The 20109-nt window shown below is 51.1% G+C and overlaps 6 protein-coding genes across 6 annotated transcripts; 3 read left to right on the top strand and 3 right to left on the bottom strand.

The window, feature by feature from the left end:
• Positions 1-155: 155 nt before the first annotated feature.
• Positions 156-1829, bottom strand: LRP88_07407 (amino acid permease/ SLC12A domain-containing protein; the record flags this gene model as incomplete). Its single annotated transcript, XM_083243937.1, has 2 exons — positions 156-1724; positions 1800-1829. The coding sequence occupies 2 exons, from the start codon at positions 1827-1829 to the stop codon at positions 156-158; spliced, it is 1599 nt and encodes a 532-aa protein (XP_083098431.1).
• A 707-nt stretch (positions 1830-2536) lies between these two features.
• Positions 2537-3983, bottom strand: LRP88_07406 (uncharacterized protein; the record flags this gene model as incomplete). Its single annotated transcript, XM_083243936.1, has 3 exons — positions 2537-3304; positions 3356-3457; positions 3630-3983. 3 exons carry the CDS (start codon positions 3981-3983, stop codon positions 2537-2539), a joined length of 1224 nt encoding a protein of 407 aa, XP_083098430.1.
• A 950-nt stretch (positions 3984-4933) lies between these two features.
• Positions 4934-6282, top strand: LRP88_07405 (FAD-dependent oxidoreductase; the record flags this gene model as incomplete). The annotated part of the gene is made up of 2 exons (XM_083243935.1): positions 4934-5458; positions 5524-6282. 2 exons carry the CDS (start codon positions 4934-4936, stop codon positions 6280-6282), a joined length of 1284 nt encoding a protein of 427 aa, XP_083098429.1.
• Positions 6283-6598: 316 nt separating this feature from the next.
• Positions 6599-7537, top strand: LRP88_07404 (Alpha/Beta hydrolase protein; the record flags this gene model as incomplete). The annotated part of the gene is made up of 1 exon (XM_083243934.1): positions 6599-7537. The coding sequence occupies one exon, from the start codon at positions 6599-6601 to the stop codon at positions 7535-7537; it is 939 nt and encodes a 312-aa protein (XP_083098428.1).
• Positions 7538-7839: 302 nt separating this feature from the next.
• Positions 7840-9476, bottom strand: LRP88_07403 (1, 4-beta cellobiohydrolase; the record flags this gene model as incomplete). Its single annotated transcript, XM_083243933.1, has 5 exons — positions 7840-7918; positions 7973-8582; positions 8634-8881; positions 8944-9318; positions 9382-9476. 5 exons carry the CDS (start codon positions 9474-9476, stop codon positions 7840-7842), a joined length of 1407 nt encoding a protein of 468 aa, XP_083098427.1.
• A 7969-nt stretch (positions 9477-17445) lies between these two features.
• Positions 17446-19133, top strand: LRP88_07402 (MFS transporter; the record flags this gene model as incomplete). Its single annotated transcript, XM_083243932.1, has 2 exons — positions 17446-18814; positions 18865-19133. The coding sequence occupies 2 exons, from the start codon at positions 17446-17448 to the stop codon at positions 19131-19133; spliced, it is 1638 nt and encodes a 545-aa protein (XP_083098426.1).
• Between the last annotated feature and the right edge of the window lie 976 nt (positions 19134-20109).

Below are 20109 nucleotides of genomic sequence, written 5' to 3'. Positions count from 1 at the left end.
CCCAAACCTGGGGTTATAACAACATTTGCCTTTACCAACTTACCCACGGCTGTACTCCATTTAACCCACCCTTTTTCGTCCCCGTAACGACTTCTCGCATGCCTTCCTATGACAGATAGGTCATATCTTGTCAATTTCCACTTTCTCGAGTGCACTCAGGCAATCCAGAACCAAATGCGTTCCAACCAATTCCTGGGTTTCACCACTGGCCAAGTTGGCTCCAACGCATCAATCTCCGCCTTTCCGGACCAGATATCCATCTCTGAGTACTTCACAAACTTGGTCTTCTTGACATACTTGAAACCAAAAATCAGGATGATGAAGATGGGGATGTTAATGTAAGGCGGGATGAAGGTCTTGGCACTGAAGCGTCCAGGGAAGAAGGCGTCGAATCCGTTAAAGATAGCAACAATGGTGCAGAATGAAACGGAGAAATAAGCCAGGAATGGCTGCATTGGTGACTTGTACGGAAGAGTGTTGCGGTCGATTCCGTTGTACTTGAGGCAGTAGTAGAAGCGAAGATATGTGTAGCAGACACTGGCCCAAATGATAAGAGCCCCAACACCGCTCAGATTACTGAGCCAGAAGAAGACTTCAGCGCCACTGTTGCTGACATTAAGGTAGACCAAGAGTCCAAAAGCAGAGGTGACTGCTACACAGAGGTATGGAACGCCAAACTTCTCATACGCCAGGATGGCTGGTGCCTTTCCATCAAGGGCCGCGGCATAGAGAACACGAGTGCCGGCATAAAACAGCGAGTTGCCAGATGACCAAGCCGAGGTCAGGATGACCGCATTGATGATTGAGGGAAGTGTTTTAATACCGCCGTTGCGAATAGCGATAACAAAGGGACTTTGAGCTGCTCCAGGGGCAGAGGAGTTGATGGCGTTCAGGAGGGAAGGGTCCTTGGACGAGACGCAAAGACCGACAAGGAAAACGGAAAGGATGTAGAAGAGAACAATTCTCCAAAAGACTCGACGAATAGCCTTGGGGATGTTGCGTCGAGGGTTCTCTGTCTCTCCCGCCGCCATGACAACCATCTCACTCCCACCATAGGAAAAGGTTGCCTGCACAAATACTTTCCAGAAAGCGAGAAACCTTCCCAATGCACCTGGCCTCAAGTACTCATTCATAGGTCCTGGGTGTACCCAGTACTTGAAGCCAATCGCCTCGCCATTGGGAGCGCCGCCAACAGTGATGATGAACATCAGGATGATCAAGCCCACAATAGTGGTCAACTTGATGGCTCCAAAGACGAACTCGGCTTCGCCATAGATGCGAACGGGCAAACAGTTGAGGAAGACCATGGGAAAATAAAAAAGGCTGATGAGTGCGACTTTAGGGACATTGTTGTGCCAGTAATCAACAATGACGGCTGAGACTGTCACCTCAATAGGAACTCCAATGGCAAACTGATACCAATAGTTCCAAGCGAGGGCGAACCCCAGCGCCGGGTCCACGAACCGGGCGGCAAAGATAGGAACAGGTCCCGGGATAGGCAGCCACGAAGCCATCTCACCGACGCTGTTGAGGACGCAGAAAATGTTGAAGCCGGTGATGGTGAAGGACAGGAAGGCTGAGAGCGGGCCGGCAAGCGAAAGCACCTGTCCGCTGCCGACGAAAAGGCCCGTGCCAATGGCGCCGGACAAGGCAAGGAACTGAACATGTCGGGACTTGAGCCTACGGTTCAGAGTGCCGAGATTGCGTGTTCCGTATTCTAACCCCTTGCTGTCGGTAGTTGTGTTGTTGGTTGGTAATGCTGTTGGTTCGATGCTGGGTGACTCCCTCCCCGCTTCGACATCATTGTGCTTCTTGTCTATTCCTTCCATGGTAGGGCCGTAATCCGCGGGTCAATCGACACCGTTGGAAAGGGAAGGGGTTTGATTCGATGAGGACTTGGGAGTTGTGATGCTCACTAGCTGGTACCCCTGATGAGAGCTCGAGGAAACAAGATGAGATCAACATGAGAAGAATTTCTCTCTATATGAGACATTAACATACATAAACGGCTTTTCCTCCAACCCACCGTGGCAAACCCTTTCCATTGCACTGTACACAGCCAGCTCGTTGTTCTGGAGCCGATCTAACCAAGTCCCCCACGCTGTGAAAAGCTGTGAGTGCGACCATAGGCAGGGATTTGATCCAATCAAGAATAACATGAATGAACTTGGTTATACCAGCCCTAATATGCCTCTTGGGGGTAGGCTCATCGCCGTAAGATAGTAACAGATCACACCACAAAAGAGGCGCGAAACGCGGCACCGTGATGCACACCTAACAATGGGGCCCTTTGCCGGGTGGAGGAAGATCACAGCGCTTGTGATGCAGCTACAAGGTACCGGATGAATCTAACGGGCAGATCAAGTAATAGCCCCAATCACTGACGAGCCGATCCGCAATACCCGGCTTGGCACGGGATCCGAAGTCGGTGTTGGACTGATTGATAAGGTGATCAGACAAGGATCAAGCCGCTAGCTCGAACTACTCCGTGCCAATCTCGTCCATCTGCAGGGCTCGAGCCGTGATCAATTCACCATCATACGAGCTTTGGCAGTGTATGCTTAAAAACCCCCGCCGGGTCATACTCCCGTTTCAGCTGCCGCAGCTCTGCCAGATGCCCTCCAAAGGTTGTCTCCAGGTCGACAAACTCGGGGGCGGTCAAGGGTAGATACGTGGGACCTTCTGCATCTGGAAGTGCTGAGATTCTATTACGTGCATCCAACGCCCAAGCTGCCGCGCCCCGCGCCGAGGCCTCGTCATCTCCGAGGCCCAGGAACTCGAACATCACGTGGGGTTTCCGGTACGGCAGAACAGAGTCCGGCGTGTCGGGCCTGCAGGATGGGCTGTCGGCACGGAGGGTATGGATGTTGACACCACCGGAGCTGTCGCGGGGGATGGCGTGGGCAATTCGGGCCAGCTCATCTACCACCTCGGGTGAGAAGTGGGAGATGTCTGCTGACTGGCAACGGCCGAGAACCTGAGCGGGGATCATATCTTTCACCATGGCCGCGAAGCCCAGCGCATTCGTGTTCATGACAGTTGAGTGCACATCCGAGATATTGGGTGAGAGAGGTGCTAACTTGCTCACTCGCTCCAGCCACAGACGAGACTCGTCGCTCGCAGACCCGTTCCAGATGAAACCGCAGGTGAGAGAAAGTCCGACTTTCGGGTAGATCCAGATCGACGGCATCAGATAAAGCTTGCTAGGAATGTCCTTGTGCGTGTTTACGAGGTTGTTGTAGCTGGTGAAAAAGGTGGTTACAGCGCCGGCTATGTCAGACGATTCGAAGAAGAGCATTCCCGCCTGGACCTGTTGAGAGTCAGCATATGCACTGAAAAATGTAGGAGACACTGCATACCTCACAGAGCGGCCACGTCTTGACCTCCAACTCGACAACGATGGCGAGACTTCCGCCGCCCCCACGCAGACCCTTGAGTAGGCGAGCATCAGCTTCAACTAGCTCCCCATTGGCCTGTACAACTCGGGCACCGACAACTTGGTCGGCTCCAAGCCCGTACGAGTGGACATAAGGACCAAATCCACCCCCAAGACACCATCCCACAAAACCGACTGTTCCACAGGATCCCGCGGGAGCTGTCAGTCCATGCTCGCTCAAGACCTCGAGTACCTGATAATTTGTCGCCCCTCCTCCCACTCTTGCGGTCTTTTTATCTGGTGATATAGTGACCGCGTTGAGATCGCGTAGGTCGACGCTCACGGCGTCGAGGGCCGAGAAGCGCCCGAACATGTCATGCCCGCCACCACGAACCACCGGGTCCAGCTTGAGGCTCAGGCATGATTTGATAATAGTAGCCACTTGCTTGGCGGACCGGGGTCTAGTGATGACCTTGGGCCGAACCTCATCATGCCGGCCGGTATAACTCGTTTGCAGGGATACAAACTCACTTGAGCCAGGAACGGCAAAGGGAATACCGGCCTCGGAGAGATGGCTTTGCAGTAGCTCTGTTGTTGACTTGCTCATTTTGTGTATGGAGGATGAGAGTAAAAGATGTAGAGAGCTTCATGGGCCCAAGGTCGAGGGTGTTTCAATTCCCCTTTATTAGAATTGCTGGTGTCAGTGTCGGGCGTTTGCATTCCAGCAAAGCTACCTAGCGCTTATTTTCAACTGTACTGTCAGCAATTGGTTGCTCCAAACTCTACTGATCGCCTACCCTATTGCTCAAGTTTTACTTCCCCTCTTCGAGGAGACGTCATCGACCGCTGATCCGTCTCACCTTGTGTGCCACGATGCTGACTAGTTTGAAATTGTGCCATAGCCGAGTGTATTGTATACATATCTTATGATGAGTTATGTCAGTCGAGTTGCACTGCGCGTACAGGTCACCGTTTGGATACATACAGATCGGATCTGTTCTGATCAATTGCTTAGGCATCTTTGCCTCTTGCTATCGAATCTAGGTATTTCTGTTCTGAATTCGCCATATGAGGTGTGGATAGCTTGCCATTGCGGACAAGTTGGTATAGGAGTCCCGCTGTCTAGGGGTGTCTAGCGCTCACTTGGGCAGAAAACAGTGAGGACTTGAGTGTGAGGCACTCATAGCCACTGGAATTCTCATTTCCCCCACAGCGAGCGGTTAAATAGCGTTCGGACTAGACTAATGTCCGAAGCGATAGGATCCGGCGCCAGCCTCGGCCTTTACTAGGTACCGAGTATTGACTCTAACAAACACACATTAGGAGGTTCGTCGAGAAAACTCGGTGCCGAGAACAAGGGGTTCGTAACCCAAGCACAGCTAAAAAGCACCTATAAAACCTCTACGCCGGCGCAGAGTGAACATTTTCATCCCAATTTTCTTGTCTCACTTATTTCGCCTACAATTATATCACACCAAATAGATCACGTCTACAACCCGAGCTTATCGTGAAATTCTCGCCAATCTGAGCGTCTAGCAATTTTCGAGTTTAGAAACCATGCCCCCATCTAAACCACCCGCCATCGCAATCATTGGGGGCGGGCCCTGTGGACTTACATTTGCTCGTCTATTGCAGACTGCCGGGATCAAATACTACGTGTTCGAGCGCGACCCATCCCCGGAGTCAACGTCTCTCAATCAGGGTGGTACACTCGACATCCACAACGAAACAGGCCAAGAAGCGCTGCGGCATGCCGGGCTTCATAACGAGTTCAAGAAGCTGTCTCGTCAAGATGCCACGGCGATGACTCTGATGGATTCCACAGGGGGAATCAAGGCCTCTTTCAGTGATGACACTGACCGCCCTGAGATCGACCGCTTGCAACTGCGACAATTACTGCTCAACTCCCTACCTGCAGATAGCATTCGATGGGGAAAGACTCTCTCGAAAGTCGGGCGTAGCGAACACGAAAAACGGTCTGGAGCTCGCTCCTGGATGCTGAGCTTTGCCGATGGCTCAACTGAGACTGGTTTTCGGCTCGTGGTCGGCGCGGATGGAGCATGGAGTAAGGTCCGACAACTGGTAAGTCATAGCATGGTCCTTCATCCCTATCTTTTCTATATCAAGGAGCTAACTCTCTGCTTGAGATCACATCTGCCAAGCCAGTATACTCAGGCAAAATGTTTATCGAGGGCCGTCTGTCCAGCGACAACCGGGAATATGACACGGCACGTAAGATGGCAGGCAAAGGTACTGTCATGGCTTTGAGTGCCAAAAGCGTGCTCTGTGTTCAGCAAATGTCTGATAGATCGTATCGTCTATACATGGGCGTGACAGCGCCCGAAACTTTAACACGGCCTGGAGGCGCCGCTGATCCAACTGATATGGACAAGGCACGAGCGACCATGCTGGGACCGGGGGGTTTCTACGCCAACTGGGCCTCGAACACACGAGCCTTGATCGCTGCCTCTGAAGGTCCTTGGCGCCCTTGGCCTCTGTATCGCCTTCCCATAGGCCTCTTCTCGTCAGAAGCTACCGAAAACGGTGGAACGGAGGGCAGCGCCAACGAACCAGACCAGACGCACTGGAAGCGTACCCCCGGCATTGCACTCTTGGGAGATGCAGCACATCTTGCAACTCCAAACGGCGAAGGCGTCAATCAGGCCATGTACGATTCGCTGGTTCTCTTCAATAAGATAATGTCTGAGCTAGGAGATGAAGGAGCTCAAGCGACTTATGACGAGGAGGCAGACCAAGAAGCGTTGGAACGGGCCGTTGCAGCATATGAAGCCGAGATGCTACCTCGTGCTCGAGAACACATTCAAAGCAGTATCAACTTGGAAAACTTGATGTACGCAGATGATGGAGCTGCACGTATGATTGAGATGTTCGGCAATTTTCACTAGTCGAGAATGCATTCATGGGTTCTCATAGGATTAGTTTGAGAGAATATGTACTCACTAAGCTAACATTTAATAACCTAAGCAACCTACGTTCAACTCTTCTATATGAATGTCCATTGTGATACTAAGCCCAGGCAAAATTCGATGTTTATGTTCCTTATCTTCGTTGACCTATGATTTGTCAGCAACCATCGCCTAACTCGCGCTGACGCCATTTGTCAAATGTGGTGACTCTATCCCTCCGACTTCATCTTTCACACAAGCTCGAATCCATCAACTCAATCCTGCTATTCAACCTCCTGCAACCACCAACTTCGATATGGCACGCTACCAACCCGGTCTAACGACCCTTGTTGACTTGGGTACCCATAAACTCGAGCTGACCATTTACGGGCCACCTCGGAGAGCACACAACCCAATCGTCGTCATCATCCCCGGCATCACAAGCAGCATCAAAGAGTGGACTGCAGTTACGAAGAGTCTTTCGGAGTCTATGAGCGTCATGAACTACGAGCGCGCAGGATACGGCTTAAGTGAACTAGCCCCCGACAGTGACTCCAGGACCGCCGGGGACATAGCAGCAGAATTGCACGCGCTTCTGCGAGCTGCAAAGGTCGCACCACCCTATATCGTGGTCTCTCATTCTTACGGCGGCATAATTCTACGGGAGTTTGTGAAGCTGAGGACTTCAGCCCAGTTCAAGGGCTTTGTCTTTGTCGATGCCAACACCGAGGAGACGCCATTGACCTATCCGAATCCGTTTGTTCGCGCTGTACAAGGAGATATCGAAACGCTACAGCTCTGCTACGGAGATTGCCATCGCTTAGGAAACGTAGAGTGGAAAGCATTGCTAGAGGAAGAGGCACGACCTGGGCATAAAGTCGCAGCCGACCGAGAAGTGTCTCAGTATCACGCGAGCGGTAAAGCCCTAGCTGCCAATGGGCGTTCAGAGATTGAAGAGCCTGAGTTCGGGCGTGTCCCTCATGTTGTTTTGCAAGCAGACTACGCCGTCGATCTCCAAAAGATCTATGCTGAAGGTGTACGATTGGGAAACGGCACTGATGTTGAAAGGGCTGGAATGAGCCAATTCATATCTCAGGCCAATGCGATCGAAGAATCCATGCAAAAAAAGATATTGAACCTATCCGAAAGGACAAAATTTCAGCATGTTTCTGGCGTCGGGCATAACATTCATCTTGCTGCCCCTGAGACCGTTGTGGACGCTGTTATATGGATTTTGATGCAGTACAGGTGCTAGAGTCGCCTACTTCGCATGAGAAGAGAGGGGGGGTCCAGATATATGGCAATCGAGAACCATTTTATCATCTAGTTCACAGTTCAATCAAAGACTTCAGGTATCTATATGCACCTAGCATAAGAAAAAGCTCAAATTGATTGACTAGACAAGTCAAGAGAAGCAGATACGAAATTGGGGATGTCTGAAGAGACTGAGGGACCAATCCTTTTCGTCGTATGTAGTATGCGGCTCGTTGTACCGTCATACGAGGTAAATATATACATGAAAGAGCTAAACCAGCTTTGCCTTTTTGTCCCAATTGCTTACAGGAACGAAGGGTTGGCATTGGTAAGAAGCTGCTCGAAGTAGGCCTGGAACCAGGTTCCTGCCTCAGGTGCCGGCCTTGAAAGAAGAGATGTCAGCATGGTTCTTGGTTGGGGGAATGGGAAGACGTACTGAAGAGCTGCAGAAGCACCGCAGTGGTAGTCGTAACGGGCAGCACTGGTGTCCGAGGTACCATCAGACTCACCACCAGGCTTGACCCAGACAAAAGCATCGAGGAGGCTGTCACCAGTGTTGGCAGAGGGACGAATACCAAAGCCAGTGCCCTTGGAGTTGCACCAGTCACCCCACTGGATCTGACCGGTGGGCTGCTTGCCAGAACGGCCCTGGTCGGTAATGAAGTGAGCACCAGGCCAGCCATTCTGCTCCAGGAGAGGACCCATTGCGTGAATGTAACTCTTCTCGTCGTAGATGGAGGCGCCTTGGGTATAAGGGGGAGCACTGCTGAGGCTCCAGGCGTTGTAGTTGGCAACGTTGGTGGCGAGTCCACGGAGCGCAGCTGGCTTGCCGGCATCCTTGTAGATGCTAGCAAAGAGCTTCGCGGCAGGGCCCTGGTTGTTGGGCCAGCCGAGCCAGCCAGCGTGACCTGCATCAAGATACATGGCGACGTTGGGTAGGTTCAGTTCCGTGACAGCGTAGTTCGTCAGGCTGATGTACGCATCATGGGCCTTGGCGCACTTGGCAACATCCATGTTGGTGACCAGGTTAGCCAGGGAGTCAGGCTCTATAAGAGCTGTCAGTCATAATCACACGGAATGAGGGGCATAGTACTAACCAATAACAAGGAGGATTCGGATATCAGAGTAGCTCTGGATGATCTTCTTGATAGTGTTGATGTAGTTCTTGTACTTGTTGGCACCATCCTTGTCAAGGGAATACTCTCCGTTAGAAGCAGCAGCAGCGCAGTCGCGATCAGGGAGGTCGTAGACGACGAATTGGCCAGCGTAGTTACCACCAGCCTGGTTAGCCTTGCGAATGTCTACGAGAGTGTCCTCCATCAGGGAGATGTGCTCGAAAGAGTCCCTGTAGACGTTCTTAGTAAAAATTTCTGTAATGCTGATTCACTCAAATACCCCATTACTTACATCCACTGATAAGAGGGAACATCAGCGACCTTGGCAGCAGCCGTGGCCATGGCACCGCTCAACTTGGGTATAGCCAAGTTGGTAACCTCTGAGCGATAGTAGCTGTTGGCCCAAAGGTTAACACCAGAGTAGGGGTTTCCGCTGTAAGTGGCAGTGCCGCTTCCAGCAGGAGGAGGCTTCGTAGTGGAAGAGGTACCAGCGGTGGAGGCCGAGGTCGGCTTGCTGGTGGTGGTAGAGGCAGGAAGCGTGCTCGTCTTGGAAGTGGCGGGACCCTCTCCAGGAATGCACTGAGAGTAATAGTCATTGATCTTGCTGCAGTAACTACCAGACTGGCAGCAAGTAGCACCATTCCAGCTGAAGCCACCACACTGGGCCCTAGAGGTTATGTGAGCCTTCCTGTACCATGAAGTCAAATCAGGATCAATTGCAAGCACTTACCACTGGCTGGCGCAAGCCTGGCGTTCCTCAACAAGAGGGGCAGCAAGTGCTGTACCAGCCAAAGCGGCCGTAAACAAGAGTTGATAGACAGTCATTTTTTGCAAAGAGAGTGTGTAGCCGGCTGTGTGTTCTCTGGTGGATAGTCGCCCAAACGTTAACGGGTGAAGAACAAAAGAACTCCTTTCGTTTCGAAAAGAAACAGACTTTATATATTGGTATCTTGACTCAGAACATGCCTCTTTGCATAGACTTGACTTTCGGAAAGACGGGACGTAGCGTCCTTTGCTGTGGTCAAGTGATTCAGTTTCTGGGACTTGAAGCCGCCGAAAAGGTGACTGTGAACGGAACCTGAGGACCGTTCTCTTAATCGGGCTAGGCGTCCGTGGCATCCCAGGATGAATCCACACGCCTCGTGGAAGGAGGCCCGACGGGTGACTTGCAACGCTAAGATCTCCAACTCAAATGCCAGATATGGGTCCGTCATTCGTTTGCAGGTGGGCAAGGCAGCCTCATCACTTAATGACACGCATGAACACGCCGCGTACCGACATGTTTATTCATTGATCGACTTGTAAATCGATGACCTTTTCAGTGTTGAGGTGGCCGAAACGTCCAGGATCCCTGTCGATGTGACAACACTGACAGGGGGGCCGACCCTGCTCATCTCGGAAGCCATGCTCCTTGAGATACCCAAATAGGAAGCACGGAGGTTGATCAAGAAACATTCACATGATGGTATCATTTCTTGGCACTCTATTAAGAGACTCCCGGGTCCCTTGGCCTACGGGCCGACGCCACGGAGAATATGCAACGTGATAGAAGGCCGGATTGGTCGGTGCACCATCGGAAATCTGCTTGGAGAGTTTCCCTCAGATTCCGGCTGACACATTGCTGGCTTGGCAAATGGATAGGTAGCTCCAAGTGAGATTGATTGAGTATTTGGCAATGGTGAGCTAGCTGGTCATGCTGAATTTATGTTAGTAGCAAGAAATGCTGGACGTAGTCCAAGCAATAGGGGTCAGCTACGTCTGGTAATATGCTCAAGGTATTGAGGGGAACTAAATTGCATTAATCACTCAGACAGTTGGTATATAGAAAATACAAAAGAGCTTTTTATTCGATACTTCAAGTGGCTCACAGTCGTGCGTCAGGGTGCATGGGGTGAGGTTCACGATGTCCCGAGTGAGTCCTGTTGGTATTGGCTGGGTTTTATGAAGTTTGGCACTTGTTCATAACACTAAAAGAACCACTGATACAGCCCAACTTTCCACCACTCTCAACCTATATACTCAAGCAGGCTCGCTATAATATCCATCATCGTCATCGTCATCGCCCAGCGCCTTGCCATGTCTATCCATTGTAATCCGCTCCTCATCGTCTCTATGATGAACGTTCCAGTGACGGCGTGCGTCAGCGTCAGACTTAAACCGAACGTTCAGCCCCTTACAGTCCCCACAGCCGCACACATAATGAGGACGCTTCGTCATATGCTGCCTCCACGTGCCCTGGAAGCATCCACACACTCCACAGTTTCTTGGGAAGACCTTGTCGTGCCGGGCCTGCTCTTCATCGTTGTGGATAGATGACTTGCATCCTCGATGTTTGCAGACGCGCGCCATTATGGTGGAAAGAGTTGGGTCCGAGTCTTTTTGGTGGTACTGTGGGAATTTGGGTTTCAGGAAAAGGTTTGAACGGTCTGAATAGATTGGACGTACCACACTTTCTCGAGTTGGTCTGGAGAGCGCTTGGCATGATGGTAAGAGCGAGATTAAATAGTCGTCCAAGGTGCAAGAGTAGTTTAAATATTCTTTCAGAAATGACTGGTAGCTGATAATCGCATGTTCCACGATTGCGGCTCTAGTCTTTGGTGGCTGAAGGGTAGGGGGTAGGAAGTATGGATTGGTCCTCGGTGTCTTGATGTACAAAAGATCTTTGCAGTTTTCATCATCCAATAGCGTTTATACATTGCTACAAGTGGGTAGTCACACCGGGCGTCAACAGGTGAGAATCATTTGACCACATCATCTACTGGGGTTGTTGCAAGCCACAGAGATAAACTGCAGCCAGTGGCCGGACACCGTTGTGTGCCGTCGGAATTGTTCCGTCCAGTATGGCGTGACCAGACAATGAACCACAGAGCTAAGGGCTGAGTTAAGATGTTGGCCGAATAATTGAGCCTCATGCACCCCATTGTGTCAGGGCAAGAGACTGGGCGGTGAAGATAAACCCGCGGCCTGGTATTAAACCAACAGCGACATCCGTTTCTAATATAAGCAGATAGGGCATCTGATCTCGTTACAACTTTGAATCACCCTTACTGCCATTACTTCGTAACTGAGAGATTCAATGGGACTGCCTTTCACCCTTACTTTGAGTCAAAAGTAGACTACACTTAAGACTGCCTCTTCTCTCGATGAACGAGGGAACAGTTGCCAAAGCGAGAAAGAGGCTATTGTTCTCATGCTATATGCTAGGGCAATGGCCATCACCCCTGCGGCTGTCGGACCGCCTTTCTGCATGTACTTGACCTGCCACGGCAGCCCGGTGTTTCTGGGGCTGTGCTGTTCTGACCGTGCGAGCTCAGTTTATGCGATTGCTGGTACTTAGCCTAAACTTAAGTTTAGTAGAGACGACAAGTAGCTTTTAGGTATCTTCTGAGGCGGCGTCAGGGGGGATAAGAATTGCCTTACTGCCGAGCCTGATCTTGAAAACGACCAATGGAAGAGAAGGGGCGGCCTGAGGAGGCTCGGCCAAAAGGAGACATGCTTTCCAGGCTAGTACCGTCGACCAGGCATTGGCTGAATTGAATGCCAGGATCTTTTGTGCATTTAGTAGTACGGCTGCTTTCAACCCCCCTGACGATGCGAGGAACTCTTGTGCATTAAAGCCATGCTGCCCCGCTGTGACATCTATCGAACAATGAAGCTGAGGTCAATCAATATTCCAACTCGCTTAGTAGTCGCAGCCGGCTTATCACAGTCTTGAAGTTCCGCCCATCATACGATGGAGGGGACGCACATCCCACCGCTGGGGCGTTGCACTGTTCCATGCCCCCAAGACTGGGACAACTACCGAGAGGCAATCACTGATATATACCTCAAACGGAACATGTCATTGCCCAGAATCATGGAGCACATGCGTCAGGTACATGGCTTCAACGCCACGTACGTGTTTCACGGCCTACAAACTATGAGGAACTGCTTGATCTAATGCCGCTAGTGAGAAAATGTGCAAATCACGGTTTACCCAGTGGAAGCTTAGGAAGAACATGACGGCAAAAGCTGCGCTGGAGGTCATTGCGCGGAACCCGGTCGAGATGCTCAGCCTTGCCGACAACAAAGCTGCCACGAAGAAACGACAGGAATACTTTCGCAGATTGCCCAAGGAGAAACAAGTGGAATTCGTAACTAAAGTTCTACAACCATCCATCGCTACACGTCAAAATAGCGCCATTGCACACCCAGTGTTGATTACGCCACCAGACGACATACGGGTACCGGAGTACTATATGCGCTTACTCAACTCCTACGTGAGAGGGTCAGTTGAAGCGAATAACTGGCCAAGAGACGCAAATAGTGGATTCAAGAACGAGGACACTGTGCCAGCTTGGTGCAGCTCCGTCATGTCAGCCGTGGTGGTTTTAAAGGACGGGAGAAATGCCGAGGCAATCCAGTTCTTGCGGCATTTCATCAGACAGGCCCCCATACAGCTCTCACGCCAAGATCCCTTGCGCTTCTCCTTCGTGTATACATCAGTGCTTTTCTTCGCCCGATATCATCTCAATATCGCCCAATGGCTTCTCCAAAATATATATCACGTCTCAGAGACCCTCCCTTGGGCTGGCTCTTCGCACCCGCTCCGTCTTCTAATCCAGGTCATATTTCGACTAGGGCCAAAGGAAATGATCGCCCACGCAAGGCCGATTATACTGGCATACATCAGTGTCATTCACGATACCCTTGGCACTGCTTACCCGATCGTACAGGACATGATGTCTGACACCATCTGGCGGTTTCTTCGCTACGAGCTGATGAGTGCTGATGAAGTAGTCAACTTGGGTCGCCGCATGGTCCTCGCAGCGGAGCTGCAAGGACAAGATCGGTGCAAAGACCACCTAAACCTCAAGATGCACTTGGCGAGCGCATACTTGAAAACGAGGAATTATCGTGAAGCTCGTCTCCTCACGGAAGAGATCATGGGTACGCAACACGCGGATTTTCACAACGAGCGGATGATGCCATCCTTGCACATGACGATATCTCGGATTGATGAGGCTGAGGGCCGGCTGGACAAAGCTATGGAGTCGGCTTGCAAGGCTGTGATAGTGAGTAGAAAAGTATTTGGCGATTGGTCTGACTGGACCCTGAATAGCTTGAAATTTTACAGTCAGGTGCTTAAGAAGGCCAATGAAACAAAATTACTGGAGGGAGTACTGCTGGATCTTGACTACGTAGTTAAGAGATTAGAGGGACAAACAATATCTAATCAAGATAGGGGATTAGTAGAAGACCCATTACAACATCCGGAAGCGAACCACATACCCTCTATTTCTCGTGATAGTGTCTACGAAAGATGGCATGGTTAGGCCAGACCATGTTCGCCAGCTCATGGTGAGACTCGGCGATAATAAGAGTGGACAATTCTCCCCCCGCCGAGATTGAGCAACTCAATTTGCGGTCCAATACTCGCTCGGTTATCCCACCAAGGGCCCCTCACTGTACCACACCTAGCACCAGAGAAGAAAGCCTTGTGATGCTCGCCATATCCTATAGAAACCCTTTCTCGCGAGCCCTCTGGATAGCTTCAAACCAGATGGCTGCCATCTTCTTGTACCCGTAGTCATTAGGATGCGTGCCATCAACAAGATCATCAAGCTGAGGCCCTCGAGAGCTATTCATATCCGCAAGCACTATCTTCTTTTCCTCCCTCGCTTTCAACTCAGTCAACTTACGAAACTGGTCATTTGCGTCCATCACTCGCGAATTGATGTCCTTATCTCTGTTCACGAGTAGCGTTGATAGGATAACAACCGAGGTGGGATTTGCCTGCCAAAGGAACTCGAGCATCTTCTCCATACGGACGCCGAGGGTCTCCATTCGAAAGCCTTGAACGCAGTCATTGGATCCAGCATTGACAGTGAAGACCTGAGGTGCCAGGGTTGGCACACATTTCCTTGCTTTACTGTCGATCTGGTCGATTCTGTACCCCCGCCAACCCTCGTTGTCGCCGTTAGTCATGGAACCTGACCTGCGGGAGCCGACGAATTGGACTTGGTAGCCGTCAGCGCGAAGCATATCGCCGAGGAATTGTCGGTATCCATTGCCATCGGAGGATCTAACACCGTATGTGACGGAACCGCCCACTGGCATCAAGCGCAAGGGCTTTTTGATTGCTGTCAACTTCGAAAACTGGCCTGTTGGCACTCGCTCAGTAAAATGCAGTCGTGGGCTCTATGCAACACATGGGTTTGAACGTACCATACTGGGCGATCCATGGTGAATACACATTGGTACAGGTGGAGGAGATCTCGGATGCTCCGGTGCCAAAATGGAAGGGTCGACGTGACAATAGAGCAATGCTTTGTCGCAGCATCTTAGATGAAGAGGATGGTAGTGGATTAGCGGAACCGAGAGTCTTCTGGTGTCGCGAGTCGCTCCTCTGCCTTTGTTTCTCAGCGTGAATATCTGCGAGAGTGATAAAGCTGGCAGGCGGCGAGTGCTTCGTAAGAACTTTGGTGGCTGGAAGTGCGCCCGAAGCCCGGGAGGTTTCTTGCGCGCCGAGGGGAGGCCGGGGAAAGTTCTACGGTGCCGGTGTCCAATCACGTCACTTGCTCGAGAAGGCAAGTCTTGCATAGACCCACTTGATGCAGCATCAAGCCGACATCACAGGATCTCCGGACTAGCAAGTACAAGGACATCACCCAAAAGGTCACCGTCTGTGTCGCCACGGATGGGAACTAGGGCCGAGGACTCGCTTACGGTGCCAAAATCTTCGGCTGTCGATATGTCGACTATATCCACAACCACGTCAGCCCCAGGAGAGCTGAGATAATGAAAGACTTAGGCGTCATCGTCATCCAAATTGAGGGCGAGCATGAAGCATTTGTCGAGAGAGCCAAGGAGGATGAGCGGATGAACGGATGGCATTTTGTCAGCAGTACTTCTTGGAGTAACCTCGATGGAGGTTGGGTTATACCGTGCTCGAGCTAAATTAAAGTGATAGCTACTACTGGGAAAAGATAAAAAGCTCAAAGGGCCTAGTATCGTGACTATATATGACTTTGGTATACTATATTCTATTTTTCCTCAATCCAGACCCTCGAGTGATAGTAATTGATAAGTACCTTGTCCTAGTCATATTAGTATATATACTAAGTATAAAAATCATATCATTGCTGCAGTGCTAAAACTTTACTTGTGGTAAATGCGTCGTACTAAGATCTATCCCTCTGAGACGAATCTCTGGAGAGATACCTTGACCGTCAAGTTCCCTGATTTCGACGGCGTGGACGAATACTACAAGACCCACAGCGACAAAGGGGAGCCTGGAGAGGCACCTGTGGTTGAAGAGTTGGATGTATTGGGAGACATCAAGAAACACCTTGCGAATAGAGGATTACTTGACGACACAAAATCACCACTGAATAAGTCTATCTTCGGTCAGTCTCGCCCTGTTCTCATGACCCCCGTGGACTTATGGAACGTAACTGGAAACTCGCTCGGCGTTGTCATGCTGTTTGAAACGTTGTGGAACCGTACCAATGGAGGTAGCCACCCTCCCTCAAACGTGCTGGCTTGCTCCATCGATGCTCGATGGGCAAAAGCGAATTCTGTTCTCTCAGTTATATGGACTACAAAGCAACCTCATGAGTTCTTTGCGGGACGAGTGCTGAACCTGGTTCAAACAGAGCTAGAATACCAAGGAAGCATCGGGTATAATCGCGCCGCACCCCCGAAAAACGACTCGTTGAGGGTCATCAGAACGGATACCCACTGGTACGATTTGCTATCACTCTCGTTGCCTGATACAGTACCAGAGAACATGCACTGGCTTCCGCAGGCTAGATCCAAGATTACCACTTTGGAAACTATTGTGAGCAGCGTTTATCACAAAAACCTTTCTCAACAACCTGGGTTCGAGAGCATGATAGCTGCGACCGTCGTCGATGGCCTCTCTCGTTGCGGCATGATACCGAACATCCAACCATCTCGATACCTGGCTGCGTGGCCATTCGGTGACTGGTCGGTTACGAATGAAACGCAAGCCAGATCACTCGTCCATCCTGGAGATCCTGAAGAGATCTTTTCGGAGCCGGAATCACTGAAGTCTGGCGATAGTAAACGATCCGTGATAAGGGCAATCTATACAGGCTATGTCATGACCGCCGAAAGCTGGTTTGACTACATATCCATAGCAGGTTTGCTACTGCACGCGGCCATTGCCCTACTACACACGATATATGTTGTCAAGACAGGTACAACAAGTGGAGCGTGGGATAGCATCTTGGAGCTCATTGTCCTCTCGCAAAAGTCAAGACCGCCTCTGGAGTCAATTCTCGTTAATACTTCAGCCGGGGTACAGTCTTTCAAGATGGTTAAGTCGGTTGCCTGGGTGGACACTTCGGAGGAGGCTACGGCAAGTGGGAGTGAAATTAGGACTGTCCCAGGGGGCGAACTTCAGTTGAGGATCAAAGATGCTTTTGAGCCTAAGGATGAGAAGTTAAAGCCTGTGGTCAAAGTAGCTTACGGGGTGACGGAGATGAGATATAGATCGCTTGCGGAGCGAAATGGGACCTTCCCTTGATTGGGGAGTGGAACCCTCGGGTTCGGTTTCGCATTCAGCTCAGAGTGAGCCAGCTCGCATAATGACTTGGGTATAAATCCAGCGCGCCTGTTAATAGAAATTTAATCGTAGGTCTCCTGCTATGGATCTGGACACTCCTTTCATCTTGCAAGATCTATCACTGTTCGTTTCCCCAAGCCTGTTTGATTTCTTTCTCTCCTTCCTACCTATTTGTGACCCCTTTCTTCTGTCTTGAACCCTCTAATACATTTCCTTGCCGTGATGCTCGGCATCAAGAAGGATTCTTCAGCTGGTGGTTTCGAGCTGCTCGGTATCTCAGCCGAAAATACCAAGGAGCAGAGCAGCGACCTCGAGAGCCAAAAGGCTGTGACCGAAACGAAGACACCCGGTGGCACGAACTCCCAACACCAACACTCCAACAGTAAAGCCTCGGACAGTCCACTCCAGGTGAAGAGCGAAGACGAAGCTACCTTGAATGCCGGCGATGCTGAATCCGACTCGAACATCGTCTGGTGGGATGGGGAGGACGACCCTGAGAACCCATTCAACTGGCCGGCGTGGCAGAAATACCTGAACTGTGGCCTCATCAGCGCCCTCACCTTCATCACACCACTCGCTTCTTCAATCTTTGCACCCGGGGTCCCAAAACTCATGGTGGACTTTAAGGAGACGAACCAGGAGCTTGGGGCCTTTGTGGTTTCCGTGTATGTCCTTGGTTTTGCATTCGGTCCCATGGTAATGGCACCGCTCTCCGAGGTATATGGACGGACTATCGTTTACCACGTCTGCAACATTCTTTTTCTCTGCTGCACTATCGGATGTGCCTTGGCCCCAAACATGGCTGCTCTCATTGTCTTCCGGTTCCTGGCTGGTTCTTTTGGTGCCTGTCCCATGACGAATGGCGGCGGCAGCATTTCCGACATGATAGTCCAGGAGAAACGCGCTGTTGCAATGTCGGCCTTTAGCATCGGACCCTTGATCGGACCCATCCTCGGACCTGTCGTAGGTGGCGTGCTGGTAGACAACAAGGGCTGGAGATGGGTGTTTTGGGTTGTGACCATTATCGGTGGCTTCCTGGCTGTTACAATGATCTTGACGATGCGCGAGACATATGCGCCTATTATCCTCAAGCGCAAGACACAAAGGCTCATCAAGGAGACGGGCAATCTCAACCTTCGGTCAAAGCTTGATACAGGTCTTTCAGATGTGGATCTCTTCAAAAGAGCTATTGTCAGACCCACGAAACTTCTAATCTTCTCTCCTATCTGCACCATATTCGCCTTCTATTTGATGATTGTCTACGGCTATCTCTACCTCCTCTTCACATCGGTTCCCTTCATCTTCGAGGGCGCTTACGGTTTCAGCGCCAGCACGGTTGGCCTTGTTTACCTTGGTCTTGGTGTGGGCTCTTTTGTCGGTTTGTTTTGGTTCTCAATTGATTCCAATAAACAGCTGCAGAAGATGAAGGCCTTACAGCAGGATCACAAGGATGTCAAACCTGAGGTTCGCCTGAAGCTTCTGCCCGTGGGCACGTTGCTACTGCCGGTTGGATTCTTCATCTACGGCTGGACGACAGAGTATGAAACGCATTGGATGGCGCCGATCGTGGGCTTGGCGGTGATAGGAACAGGTAAGGATAGAAGGTCTCTACTCGCATGTTTCCGCTAACACTTCATTAAGGCAACCTGATGTGTTTCATGGCTGTCAGCATGTACCTTGTCGACGCCTACAGTCTGTACGCAGCGTCTGCGTTGGCAGCCAACACGGTAATGCGTTCCATTGCGGGCGCCACGCTACCACTATGCGCCCTCAAGATGTATGATTCGCTGGGACTGGGCTGGGGCAACTCCCTCCTCGCTTTTATTGCCATCGCTCTCTTCCCCATTCCACTGCTCATTAGGCGATATGGAGAGAAGTTGCGAACCAGCTTCAACAACGACCGGCTGTAAAGCCAGGTTTGGAAGGAGATTTGATAGAGACCGCAAACCATTTTAGACATATTCACATAGACTGTCACCAGCATCAGATGGTGGATACCTACTAGACAATAACTTAATTAGAAGTGTGGGTTCTGCATCTCGCTTTCGGTTTCGGTTTCCATCATCAGACCACATTTTAGGTACATAGACAGTTTGAGGATACCTTGCCCTGATCTGTCTAAGCGCGCTGCATTGATCTCCCACTAACCAGGTTGTACTCACGAGACCAAAGGCTGGCTCGCATCTTCATCAAAAGCCTCGGGTTCCCGCCTGCCGCCCTCGCATTCAAGTTTGGGTCCTTCTCTTGCGAAAGCGAAGGAACTTGATCGCGCGCCATGAGCATGCAGCTAGGGAAACGCCTAGGTCATAAGAAATCTCGTAATGGATGCCTTCGGTGTAAGGCCAGGCGAGTCAAGGTGAGCAGCTGGCAATTTTGCCTGGCATTTTCGTGTTGTGTTAACCCGTGGAAAATAGTGCGATGAGCTTCGACCATGTACAAACTGCGTTCGACACCACGTCGAGTGTAGCCTTGTAACTTCGAGCGCCGTGGTTGCCAGCGCCTGCTCTCCCCCTTCAGCCCCTTCAGTCCCAGCAGTGCCCCCTACAGCTCCCGGTTCAGCTCCGGCTCCGAGCTCCAGTCCCCTGGTTGCAGGCCTCGGTCTTCGAGAACAGCCCGGACCCGAATCCGAACCCGAGCCTTACACATCGACCCACCAGATAGCTCATGAGCCATGGGCGTGTCAATCACCAATCGCAACCCAACAAGATCATGGTAAATATCCTTTTACTCACCCTTTAGTTACGCATTTCTGATTATCTCAGCTTCTGTCCATTCTATTACATCGCCTTTCCACCCGACCCCAGGAACGCCATCGCATCATGAGCGAGGCTACCCATGCGCGTGCCAATGTTCTGCGCGAGAGTGGATGCGGAGCCTTCAGCTCTT

This window comes from Fusarium phalaenopsidis (genome assembly GCF_050370095.1).
Source record: "Fusarium phalaenopsidis strain FUZ10S chromosome Unknown contig_32302, whole genome shotgun sequence".
NCBI classification, from domain to species: Eukaryota; Fungi; Ascomycota; class Sordariomycetes; order Hypocreales; family Nectriaceae; genus Fusarium; species Fusarium phalaenopsidis.
The sequence above is the reverse complement of the archived record's forward strand: the minus strand, read 5'-3'. Positions and strand labels throughout refer to the sequence as shown.